Source organism: Anomalospiza imberbis, chromosome Z, assembly GCF_031753505.1.
Source record: "Anomalospiza imberbis isolate Cuckoo-Finch-1a 21T00152 chromosome Z, ASM3175350v1, whole genome shotgun sequence".
NCBI classification, from domain to species: domain Eukaryota; kingdom Metazoa; phylum Chordata; class Aves; order Passeriformes; family Viduidae; genus Anomalospiza; species Anomalospiza imberbis.
The window spans coordinates 43620517-43633256 of NC_089721.1; the positions used below are offsets into that span (position 1 = coordinate 43620517).

A 12740-nucleotide genomic window follows, 5' to 3' on the forward strand; every position below is an offset into this window, starting at 1 on the left:
ACAAAGGAACAGTCAACTCAGTGTTTTAAATAGTTTTATATTGTATTTGGAATGAGTGTGCCCATCTGAACTACTGTTTTATAAATGAACTATCACAGGGAAGTATTTATACCATGTTCTTGCAGGCTTTTTCTGAATATCCCAATGCTGCTTTTCATTTCTGTTTCTACTTGCTATGTGTTAAACAACTCCCAGGCTCTAAACAGTAAATCTGGTGTTTCCAAACATAGTTACTTCCAAAGTCTTGGTCAACTTACTTTTGTCTTCTGCTTATGAATTGAGGTGGGAAAACATAGTGAACCTGAACCTAAAGTGTCTCTCTGTTCTAATATGGTGCTAATATGGTGCTTTACAAAGGTTGTATTTTTTCTTCTCTCTCAATTCTGAGTTTTGAATTTTTACCAGCCTATGAAAAAGCCTTGTCTGTTGCTGAGTGTGAAAAAGATAAAGCACATATCCTGACTGCCTTGGCAATAATAGAATATAAACTGAACAAAGTGGATGCTGCAAAGACACTGCTGTTTAAATGGTGAGTGGAGGAATAATCAGAATGTGGTATTTTATTGTACTATTGAATCCTCAAATTTCTTTTTTGTGGGAACTCAGGTGGATATTTTCTTTATGTATTGCAGCATAAAAGTGCAAACTGATGCAGTGTACTTATTCATGTGATATGTCTGGTTTTGTTTTATGGTTTGTCTCTTTCACATTTTTAAAGCAGTATTGAGTGGAAGGGCTGAGCAGTTTGGATGTCGAACATCCTTGAAGTTTTAGAAACTTTATCTTTTAAGATAATATTACTTTGTAGTTGTCCTAAGCACTAGGCAATATTTTTGTTCTTTAGCTGTACGAGCTCTGAATGACCAGTGAAAATAATTTCAGTTTAAGTAGTCAAAAATCTGAGAAATTGTGTTCCTAGCAACGCAGACCAGGAAAATCCTGTAGCTTTCCCATGAAAAGAAATAGATCTCTATTAGTTGTGCAATTAAGTGGTGAATGCCTATTATTTTTCAGATCTGTGGAGGCTAATAGGCTGTGCATCATTGTTAGCCTCCTAATAGCTACAGGTTAAGAGTTACCATCTCACCTGCCAGGGGCATCTCTCTGTCAGTAGAGAGCTCTATTAGTGGTAGTGCAGCACCCATCTTACCAGCAGACTCCTGAAGTTACTAATGTAGCGAAGATCCATTACCTAATACACTCTAATGGTTAGTTGGCTAGGAAACTGGTATTTCCTACGCTTTATAAATCAGTACAGGCTTCTGTTTTTGTCATAAACATGAACAATGAGAGATTCTAATGACGTTATATGTTTGTGTTTAAAAAAAGGATAGTGAATGGCTTAGGAAAGAAACATCACAATGTATATGTCTAGCTCTGAATTGGAAACAGTGCTACAAATGGACATGATGGATTTTACTAATAGGAACAAAAAGTATGCATTCTGGTGCAATAGATAGATGTCTCTCTTGACTGGAATTTGTGCTCGATGACTTGAAGTGCCCAAGTAGGACCTTGAACATGAAGCTTCTTTTTTCATTTCCCATAACCAGCTTAGCACAGAGATTTTTAACTGTGAGTATGTCTGGATAATTTGTATGATAGAATACCATTTCCTCCTTGTCAAAGGGTCCTTTTGCTGGCTGTTCAAGTTTGATTAAAAGCTTTTATTTTTTTTCTTACTAGGGACTGAAAAAACCCCATAGGATCAGAAGCTTACATTCTTGACTTTTTTTGAAGGCAAAAGTAATCATTAAGAGCTTGATTAGGTGCCTGTAGTCACCTGGTCTTCTAGAATATAGATCTAGCTTGATCCAGGATCCCACAGAGAGTGTTAATTCTGTATAATTCTTTCATGATACATAGGAGCAAGAGGACTCAGAAGTAACAAGAACTCTCATGTTATCAGTAAGCTTAGTTTGTGCTCCAAAATAGTTGTCTCTTTCCCTCTCTCTGATTCAACAGCTCAGTGAAGGAACCTAGTACGGAAAGTCTGAAGGCTTTGTGCACACTGGGATTGGTAAAGCAGGATGCAACACTTGCAACAGCAGCCCTTAAAGAATTACTGAAGCATGAAAAAGGGGCTGATGGGATTTATGAGAGGTGTCTTATTGCATCTGCTGTTTATGCATTACAAGGTAGAAATGTGGCAATCCAGAGGGAAGTCTCCAAAGCAATACACAGGTATATAGTTTGTCTTGCTTTAAATTGCCTTGTAAATGTATTGCTTTGATTGCATTGAAGAGTAAGCAAACCTGTTTCTTTGAATAGTTATTCTAAAAAAAAATTTTAACAGAAATTTATTTTCAAAGATGAAGTCCTCACCTAAGGTTGTACCTTTAGCTTACAAGCTTGCTTTCTTATTTATGGAATCAAATAGCAGAAGTTTCATGGTTTATTCACTGTTTTCTGATTTGGTTTTGGGCGCTTTTTTGATAGGTAGTTTAGTTTACTTTTCTGTGAAAGCAGTTTTCATCCTCTGTAGCATAACCTTCAGCCTAGAAAAGTTCCTTGGGTTTTTATTTAATATTTAGAAGCCTTTGAAGCTATTTGTTCCATTAGCTAAATGTCTGTGTTTAAATTTGATTTGATTAGCCTTAGCATTCTGAAGGCACACATCATAGTCTCTCCAAGTGTTTTCGGAAACTGTTTTCATGCAACTGTTTTTTTCCAGCTACAACAAAAATTTCTTGTTCTTCATATTATGAAGACAAGTCCTGTAGCCCAAAGGTTTTTTTTTTTTTTCAATGAATATTGATATACATGTTGTACATTTTATTTCTTTAGCTAGCAGTATAATTTCAATATTGTGTTGTTTGTTTTTACCCATGTCTATCTTTTAATACATTGCATTGTATTCTTAATAGAAAAAACTCTATTTGATATTTATAGCAAGTGCCTACTGAGTCCTGGAAGGACCAGGTGCATATCTAAACCAGACAGTCTAATACCCTTTTCTTTCCATAGTTACCCTGATAACTCTGCCCTTTGGTCTCTTCTGTCTCGACTAGTTCCACTGTATGCATCCAAAAAGCCAAAAGTAAGTGTATTGCCAAAAGAAAGTGTAATATGTGCTGTTTACATTCCAAGTAATCTGTGTTATTTCTTAACTGAAAAAAAACCCCACCCTTCAGTGTGTGGACTTTCCCCAGTTAATATGAAAATTTAAGTCTTGCATTCAAAGCAACGCACAGCTACATACTGAATTTATGTACCATTATATGCATCTTCCATGAGGTAATGGTTATTGAAGTAAACTTGGATGAAAGATCTGCTAGAATTATGCTAACAATAAAAGGTTGTACTATGGATAATTTCTTTTGTTTAGTTTTATAGTGATGTGTTTATGTAAATAAATATATATATTAAGATTAACCTGTGTTTAATTTGGTTAATATAGTCATCTTCACTTTTCACATAAGTCAGTGTTTTCTTGCCACTTTTCTGCTTATTATTAGCTTTCCTCCAAATAAATACTCCTTGTCTTAATTTATGCTGATTATATAAGCAGAAATAACACCCGAAAACAAACCCTTTTCAATATGAGGCTAAAATTAGAAACCAATCATATGGATAAACTCTAGTCTGGAATGTCTCATGCTAATTTTTTATAAAAGGATCATGCTGTAAGCAAGGACATTGCCTCATTGTGCAAATTTCATACTTGTGAATAACAAAGATAAAAATATTTTGGCATTATATTTAGCATAAAATTAATTAGCCATGTAATTAAATCAATTGTTTGTTTTTTTAATCTTGCAGGGAGGAGCTGTGGCCGGAAGTGTCGCACATTCACTTGATGTAAACCGTGGAAAGGTTTGCCTTTCTTAAAATGCAGATTTTGTAATTCCATAAACAGTCTAAAATTAATTCTCTCTGATAACTTATAGTGTTAAGTAACTCTTATGTTCTGTTTTATAGGAAGTTCTGCTGAATATTGCAGTTAATCAGTTGGTAGCAGGATGTCACATGTTAGAAGATAAGAAAAACAATCCTCTGAAAAATATTCAGAAGGCCATCCATGTCTGTCCAGGTTACTCTTGTTCTCAAACACAGTAGTTATTGTTTGTCTTTTCATCCATCAGAAGCAAAAATTACTAGATTAAAGTAAAATCCGCTTTTGTTGGGTTGATTTGTTGTTTGGGGTTATCCATGTATCTTTTGGGGAAAATGCTTAAAGTGGAGATTGTCACTTTTGTTCCAAATTTAGTGGAATGGTAATTAAGCCAGACAATAAGAAAAATATCATTGGGTGTTAAGGCTTGTTCTAAACTATGAGCAATTTCTTAATCTCTCAACAGGAAAAGATACAAGTATTATTTAGTATGCTAGACAAAATTGAAAAACATGTTCCCTCAGTATGCAACACTAGACAGAATTATTCATCTACCTTGAGATTTTTGATTAGAAATGTTCTGTTAAAATATGTGGATTATGAGCTATAGAGAGCTCTATGGTTGTCTTACTAAATAGTCTTCTTCCTTTATCATATGAAGTGAATGCCTAGTGGAGTTTTCAATTGCTAATTTGTACTTGATAGTGAAATACTAAAGCATTGTTTCTTCTAGAGTCATTTTGCTCTGATGCATAAGGCTGGCTTGCAAGTTAAAAATGTCAATTACTTTCCTACAGGAAATAGGAGTATATGACTGCTGTTTAAAAGCAGTATACTTTACATTTTACTTTGTTAGATCTTCAAGCTTTGTTTCATTTTGCTGGCAAAATTAATTATTTTAGGGATGAAAATTTAAATAAATAAAATATTTAACTGAGCTCTAATTCAGGATAGAGATTGCTCTTACAGTAGTAGGCGTTCTTCACAGGACTAATTAAAGGTGAAGTTGACACAGGAGTTAGCTGGTAGTGGAAGTAGGCACCTGTTGCTGTAACTTTCATGCTGGTGGGCAGAACAGACTGAGTCTGCCACTTTGCATTTTGTCACAACTCTTCAGTGAAAGCTAAAATTAATCTGTGCAGTCAAAAATAAATTTTCAGCTTCAGCACACTTAAAACAATCTGTGAAAAATATATTAGTTGGCTTTAGGAAAAGCATCTTCCTTTTATAATCTGATGACCCTTACTTACTAGTTAGAAGCAAATAGTTATCACCTTCCTTGGTTTGAGCTCAATTACTTCTCTTATTGTTGGTATTGTATTTACAGTGTATGGTTCCATTGATAGGTATGCTTTTATGCTTTATCTGGTAAATCCCATTCTAAGTGAGCTATCAGCATATTTAGAATGGGCATGAGTTCCCTTTGACCATTCTTTTCTAGATAATCCTGCTGCTTGGGCAGTGCTAATGGCAGCCTGTCATGCTGAAAACACTGTTGTCTGTCTAAACAACACTGAACCAAAACGAACCGGTCTAGAGATGACACTTGTGTCTACAGTTTCAGCCAAAAGTAAGCTATATGTGTTTCCTATTTTAAAAAAGCAAAATGAAATTATCTAAGCTTGCAATACTGTTCTGAACTTGCAAAGAGGCTGAGGATTACTCAATAGTGGTAATTACTCAATAGTTGTAATTGTATTTTACAAAAAAAAAGTTAAATTCTAATATATAACTCGGTTTAGACACTTCATGGCAGGTTGCTTTCCCCTGCAAAGCTTCAAGTGGTTTTCTAAAATAGTATTTCTGAACTCTGATGCCTACATCCATGAAAGTTGTGGATGTATTACATTGCAGCAACAGTACTTACATGAAAAGGCTAAAGTAATTTTGAGTTCTGTAACTCTTCCAGTAGATACTCATTCTTGCTCAGTGCCCATAGTGTTTTCAAAACTGGAATTAAAATTCCATGTTGATGGATCTCAAACCATTAACTCAAATGGTTTATGCTTATTTCCCCTCATGCTTTTGATTTTGCCATCTTTCAATGTTCCTACTAATGAAGGGAGCCATGTCACATTAAAACTCATGAAAGTTCTCCCTTACCAGATCTAGAGCCTGTGACCATGGTATTGTTCTACAGCATAAATACTAATCTGTTTAAGCGTGTTGTCCGTCTTTACAGCTGGAGAAAGTAACCTTCCACATAATTATGTCCACACTCTGGAAGACTGGTGTCTGTGTCAAGCTATTGCCAGTCTTGAGGAGACTGGTAAACTGTCAGAAGCTGAAGCTCTTTGTAACAAGGTATGATGATGTCACGTTGGCAGATTGTGGTAGAAATATATAGAAGCCATTATTTTTGTGCATTATACAGTAAGGTAATGTTTGAATTAGCAACTGTCTGTTCCCTCAGAGCCACAAAATACAATAGATCACAGAATCAGTGAATATTCTGAGTTGAAAAAGCCCCATAAAGATCAGATCATCAAGTCCAGCTCTTAAGTGAATGGCCTGTATGGGAATCAAACCTTCAACTCTGGCAGTATTGGCACCATGCTCTGACAAACTGAACTGATTGTTGACATATTCTCCCTCCCCAGTATACTGTTTACAACAGCAGAACTGTGTTAATAGTTGAAACAAGTAGTGTGTGTGTCATGATAAAGTCTGTTCCAAGTTTAATTATTAAACAGAGAGGTCTTGCTGCAGTACAGCTGTGGAAGGGAGCTGGGCTGTTAACAGCATTCAAGAGGGTGTTCATGAGCGGAAGACTTGGCAAAAGATTAGCAAGAGCACACATCCTTGATTTTCATTAAAGAAAATTACTAATCATATGCAAATGTGATCCTTATTTTTGGAATATTTCATTAAAGTGGATAAAAGTAAAAAGGAAAAAAATAACAACAACAAAAAACCTAAACCAGACAAGCAGATTGATTGAACATGCTGGTTTCAGGAGGAAGTACTTTCTTACCTCTCTGTTTTCTTGGTGAGGTGTTTTCCTTTTCTCACCAGCTTGTATACTGACCTGACTTATATTAACAATGATCTGAGATTTTGAGACATACAAGATCTGTCCTTCCCCCAGTTTTGGTGTGGGGGAAGGTTGTGGTGGATTTTGCTTGTATTTGCTTGTATTGTTTTTTTTGTTTGATTAAATAGCCTGGGGAGAGGACAGTCAGTGTCTGCAATTAGTGAAGAAAAAAGGATAGCATTCCCTACTACCACAAATTCTCAGTGGTAGTTTTGGACCCCAGAATTCTCAGAAAGCAGTATGACTGGGAGTGGTGAGTCAGACACTGCTGTCATTCAATTGAGAAGGATTCACAGGCAATATACTTTGTTAAAAAATGTGTGAAAAATACAAGTATTGTTTGTTAAATCTGTTTTGAGTTCTAATTCTTTGAAGTATTGTGACTTCAGCACAGAAAATAACATGCAGTGAGGTTTGCAGAAGCTTCACATGCTTCACCTGAGCACAGTAAAGCAACAGATAGCTAGTTTTCTGTCTTTGCTTTTTTGTGTTGGTTCAAAGAAATAGTCTCTGGATACCTGCTGTTACTGAGTAGGAAATGTTTAGTAAAGTGCTTCTATTCCAGTGAAAATACAGTGTCTTATCTGGGAGAACTGAAATTGCTTGAAGCATAATCAAGGCCCCTTTTAGCCCCGAGACAGGTTTTTGCCTATATTAATAGGCCCAAAGTTTTAAATAATTGTCAAACCAAGTGAGAGCTGTCTTTCAGAAACCTATGGCAATGTACCAAATTGAGCTTAGACTTCAAATGTGTTTTGAGGAGATAAAAAATGTTACCCGTTTTTCTGGATCAGTCCTTGGAGTACGCCTTTTGCAGAAGAGGAGAAAAATGCTATGTTTCAAGCACCCTGAGAATGCTTTCAGTGTTGTTTTCTATAAAGAACAGAATGGAAAATCTAAGTATTCTTGATATTGGAGAATGATAATTCTGACTGCTTTGGTTTTAGGGTTTAAAAAGCTGCCCTGAGCACCCAGCTCTGTTTTTGCTTTTGAGACAAGTTCAGTGTAAGCAGCTGTTGCAGTCTCACAAAGAACTTCCAGACAGCATCCTGGAGGAACTTCGCAAGACAGTCATGTCCAGTTCATCCTCAGCTGCAGCCTGGCAAGTAAGTGTGAATCTTTTCCCTTCCTCGTGTGCCACTATCACACCTGCTGTAAGAGGGTGAGCATTTGTTTCACTGCTTTATTTTATTTATCTGCTGACAGTCAGTGACAGAAAAAACAGCTTAAATTTTTGTTCCAAAGCTGAAACATCATGTTAACTTCTTTAGAACTTGAAATATTAAGGACTGCTAGTAAGACCAAGCAGACATGGAGAGAATTAAAAGTATGAGATAAATGCCTAGAATCCCTGTCTTTAGGGATCTGTGATTTGACACAATGACTTCATAACCCATAAGAATAAATGGAAGTAAAGGATTTTCTGTTGTAGTAATAAAATTTCTTATTTAAGGATCTATCTGAAAACCTGAGTAAGTCTCTTTCTCCATAATGTTCTGACTTCAGGTGTCACTGTTCTTTTGAGTAAGTTTACTGCAGAGAATCACTCCCAGTAACATTGTTCAGTAATTCCCTTCCATGGCATGATGAATAATCATTTTTAGTCGACACAAAAGTGCTAAATCTCACTTCATATGCTGCTTCTGTGAGTCAATTTGAGAAGTCTCACATGCCAAGAGATCCTTTTGGTGATACAACACCAAATATGTTCATTTTCTAACAGCTGCTTTTTAGTTTACAGTTGAGTTTAGTTTACAGTTGAGTTTAGTTTACAGTTTGTCTGGCTCACCAAAATGATTTGTGGATAAAAAAATTTAAACTTTACAACTTAAGTAGCACATTTCACTTAAATCTAAATAGATTTCTACTTTGTTCAATTTACTTTGTAAAATATTTTGTTTCACAGTTATTATCTGTCTTTGCCAATGTAAGTAGCACATCATTTAAAAAAAAATCACATGAACTTTGAGTCCTTTATGTAGCTGAAGGTTTTATGATGCTCCTCTGCCCATTGATAGAATAAAACCCTCCTTGTGGTAAGATTCAGTGAAGTTATTTTCACTCATAGAAGATCAGTGCAAGGCTGCTTTACAGATCATGATCTCACTTCTTAGAAGGCTGCATATCCTCTTTTTTCCAGAAACACCAGGAGCATTATTTCTGGGAAAGATGCTTTTTTGATGCATTTTTCTGTGATTTGTGAGACTTCATATTTCTGAATATAGAACTCATTCAGGTTGAATTTGCAAAATAGGGGGCACACAAGAAATTATTGTATCCTCTTTTTAAATAACATCTTTTAAATTAAATTAGGGTTTGTGTGCATTCTTAAAGCATCCCTTGCATAGCCAAGTCATCTTCCTTACAAGCAGAGAGAATAAGTGAAATGAGTGCATGTGGTGTGGGAAGGGGATGATTTGTTTTTGTCTTCTTAATCCAGGCCACAGATAAGATAACTGTGAGGAAGATCTTTTTAGTCTTCAGTTAAAGAAAGTATTTCTCAAGGTTTAGATAGCATTCTGAAAAACTAGGCTGCTACATTTGCTCTTAGTGGATAAATGTATATTTTTATGTTTCCTGTCTCTAGACTTGCTGTGAGTTTGATTTATCCATTGTGATGCTTTACAGTTTTACTGCATTAGAGGGGTCATTAACTTTTCTTTCTGGTTAAGTTTTTGGCTTTTGTCTAAATTGTTATGTGGGATTTAAGAGTGCTGCTGAGCTGCTGCTCTGATGGCTGTTCTACTTTTTGTGCTGTGACTTGTCAGGAAAATAAATAAAAGCAGATCTGGCAAAGCTGCCATTGTGCCTTTGCATGGGGGTTCTCTTCTTTACTTGAGTGCTAGACATCTTCAGCTGCAAAGAGCTGAGGCTGACGGAAGTTTTTTTTCCTTCACATGAATGAACGTTTTACTCTAAAAAGCAGACCTGCAGCTTGATGTCAAGAATGCACAATCTCACTAGTGCTAATTAGTACTTTCCAGTGTGTTGCCCTTTGTAATTGGGAGCAACTTGTATGCATCAGAAAGCATTAATAATTTTTGCCTCCTCTAACACGCCGCAGTCTTTAGCCAGGCAAAGTCTAGAGGCCTTTGCTCAAAAGGAAGGGAATTACTTTGTTTACTTGGTGATCCAGCAAAGAATATTTCTAAATATGGCTTGCACATCTTCATGCATATCATGTACGTGTCAAGGATTTGCAAATATGGCTGCATCTGCTTTGAAAAATGTGTGATGACTACCAAATTAAAGCTAGAGAAGCTAGAATCCTTTCCTTCTCTTCATGAGGAAATCCAGGACATCTTGTGCTGGCAGAGCAGGCAGCAGCTGAGAGAACCTATCAAAAAAAGTCCATGAGTGGGCTAGGAAACTTTTAAAATAAGTTACTGTAGTGAGGTGTACTGCCAGCTCTGCAGCAGACTAATTTTTCTGCAAGGCAATGCACAGTATATTGTTGGAATGAAGACTGGGTGCATGGTGTCAGCTAATAGTATGATGTGGTACTCTCATAAATTGGACTAAATGGTATTACCTAATGGATATGTGTTTTGGTGACTCCATAAGTGATTTTATTGGATGTTTATTTTCAGTGGCTGGCAAAAATATATCAGTCTCAGAGAATGATGACTGGAGCAGAGATGTGTTACAGAAAGAGTCTGCAGTTGGCATCACAGCAGGGCAGCTGGAACGGGAAGTTATCCAGTCTGCTCAGGCTAGCTATGCTCGCACTGGAAATCTGCATGGTAGGATAACCAATATAACATTACTGCATGATTTAATAGAAGTTGGTGGGATAGAATGCTTCTGTAGTCATAAGATGATGCCCCTGTTGAAATGACTTTACGATTTATGAATGACAGCTAGAGAATAAAATGAGACATCAAGGGGCAGTGGAGTATTCTTAGAACATGTCTTTGTAAGAGAGGTTGCAATGTAATAATCACGTATAACCACTTTGTGCCTAAGAGGCTCACTTGCTCAATAAGACTTGTCTGTAACAGTTTTAGTTTGATCATCCAAATTGACGTACCCTTCAAATGTCTGTCTTGTTCAGCCAACTGCCTCAACAGATGTTTTTTCTTCAATGGTGGTTGGAAAAGTTGGTTGTATTTCAAGTATTTTTATGCTGTATGGTCATTTCCAGATATGATGCTTTACACTTAAGTCTAAGAATAATCTAAGGGAATTGTATCTTGTGGAATAAAGAAAAGTACTCCATTCCTTGCACTGGGGGGCAAGGTGAACATATCTCAGGGTCTTGATAAATGTTGATTATCTTCAAGCAGTGTCACTCTAGAAACTTGAAGTGCACTACCAGAATATAAAGTGCACTGTAAAATGTAGATACTGCTGTGATCTTGGCTAATGCTTTTTCACAAATTAATTAATGACCCAGCTTGATCAAAATCAAGCAAAACAACCCCCATATATCATGAGATCTTAGGTAAGAAAATACAGATTTACTGAGGATAAAGCCGGAAAACTGTTCTCCTTTTTGGAGAAGAGAGTTGTCCTCGGTTTTTCTCACAAGCCCATTGCTTCCAAAAGCAGAATTTGTCAAGCAGCAGTATTTTTCCTGCTTTTTTTCTGTCAGTTTTTAGTGGTCTGCTTTGTTTCTAATTGCTTCTAAATGCTCTCAGAGGTCTCAAGATACTATCTAAATTGATTAATACTATTTCTTCAAGGGATGGCTTGAATTGCCTAAGAATAAAGAAGACTTTGTTTAAAAATGTGATTAGTATGAATTTGATTATTTCATCTCAATTTTTTAAGTGAGCAGAGATGCTGATGAGTGGATATTTTTTGGCCTTTCTGCACTGGTTTAATGAAATTTATAAAAGCCTGGTGATAAACTTGCTCAGGTCCAAGAAAGCACTGTGTTTGAAAATTGCTTGTCTCCCAGTTATCTTCCAAGTAAAGATTTGGTCACCCTTTCAAGTACAGTAATTTGAATGCTATCCAGATACAATGGAGATAATAAGGTTTTTCTAAAGCTAGTTTTTCTTGCTTTGCTTTGCTTATATTCTTAAGATAGATGGCTTTGCTCAGTAGTTGCTCTGTTAGGTGATTACAGTCTAGGAGTTAGTTTTGACTTCTGGTAAAAAAAACTGTCACTTCTAGGGATAGATTCTACCTTTTAGAATACTTTTATACATGGTATGAAGATTTACAAAGATTTCTGAAGCACCACTAAAATTTGTATGAAAAAACAAAGACTATGTGCATAAATTATCAGGGGGAATGCTAGCAAGGCTAATCCTAAATAAGTTAACATGACTTTTCTAGGCACTTCTAACCACTGTTAGTCTGGGTGTTTTTTTAAACAAGTGTCTTTCTAACCTGCCAAATACTTCTCAGAACAGCTTGAATTAAACCTGCTTTCTAGGGAGTTGCAAATATGCTACAATAAAGTCGTTTTCCCCCTATTTTTTCTTCTCTTTATTTTTTAAAATTTCTTTATTCTCTTTCTTTCTTTTATTCTTAACTTTTATGATAGGCTAATGTCCCAAATGAACACTGGCCATCCTTGGTTCAAGAGGCAACAACTGAAGCTTTGAAACTTTCTCCTTGCCCCTTGGCAGCTCTACTTCAAGCCCTGCTACAGTATAATCGCAAAATGGGAGCAAGGTAGGCCTGATCTGTTAAGTTGTCAGTGGAATACAGTGTCTAAAAATACAAGTGGTCATTATCTGCTATCTAACTTAAAAAACTTAAAGAAACTTGAGAGCGGAAATTAATTCTTGAAATAGTGTGGCACCTAAAAGGGAGAGGGGAGAAGGGGTTAGTAATGTGGGGAGCAGCCAAGTCTTCCATTATTTGTGAAAAAAAAAAAAAAAACAACAACACCCAGAGAAAAACACCTGTAAGACA

General features: G+C 36.1%; 1 protein-coding gene across 1 annotated transcript in view; it reads left to right on the forward strand.

The window, feature by feature from the left end:
• Nucleotides 1-12740, forward strand: part of SKIC3 (SKI3 subunit of superkiller complex) — a 46725-nt gene that overhangs the window by 30195 nt on the left and 3790 nt on the right. Inside the window, exons 29-38 of the mRNA XM_068177019.1 lie at nucleotides 406-529; nucleotides 1966-2184; nucleotides 2968-3040; nucleotides 3763-3816; nucleotides 3922-4033; nucleotides 5277-5405; nucleotides 6018-6139; nucleotides 7817-7975; nucleotides 10460-10612; nucleotides 12367-12497. Coding sequence (XP_068033120.1) covers nucleotides 406-529; nucleotides 1966-2184; nucleotides 2968-3040; nucleotides 3763-3816; nucleotides 3922-4033; nucleotides 5277-5405; nucleotides 6018-6139; nucleotides 7817-7975; nucleotides 10460-10612; nucleotides 12367-12497 — 1276 coding nt within the window. The remainder of the gene's footprint in view (nucleotides 1-405; nucleotides 530-1965; nucleotides 2185-2967; nucleotides 3041-3762; nucleotides 3817-3921; nucleotides 4034-5276; nucleotides 5406-6017; nucleotides 6140-7816; nucleotides 7976-10459; nucleotides 10613-12366; nucleotides 12498-12740) is intronic.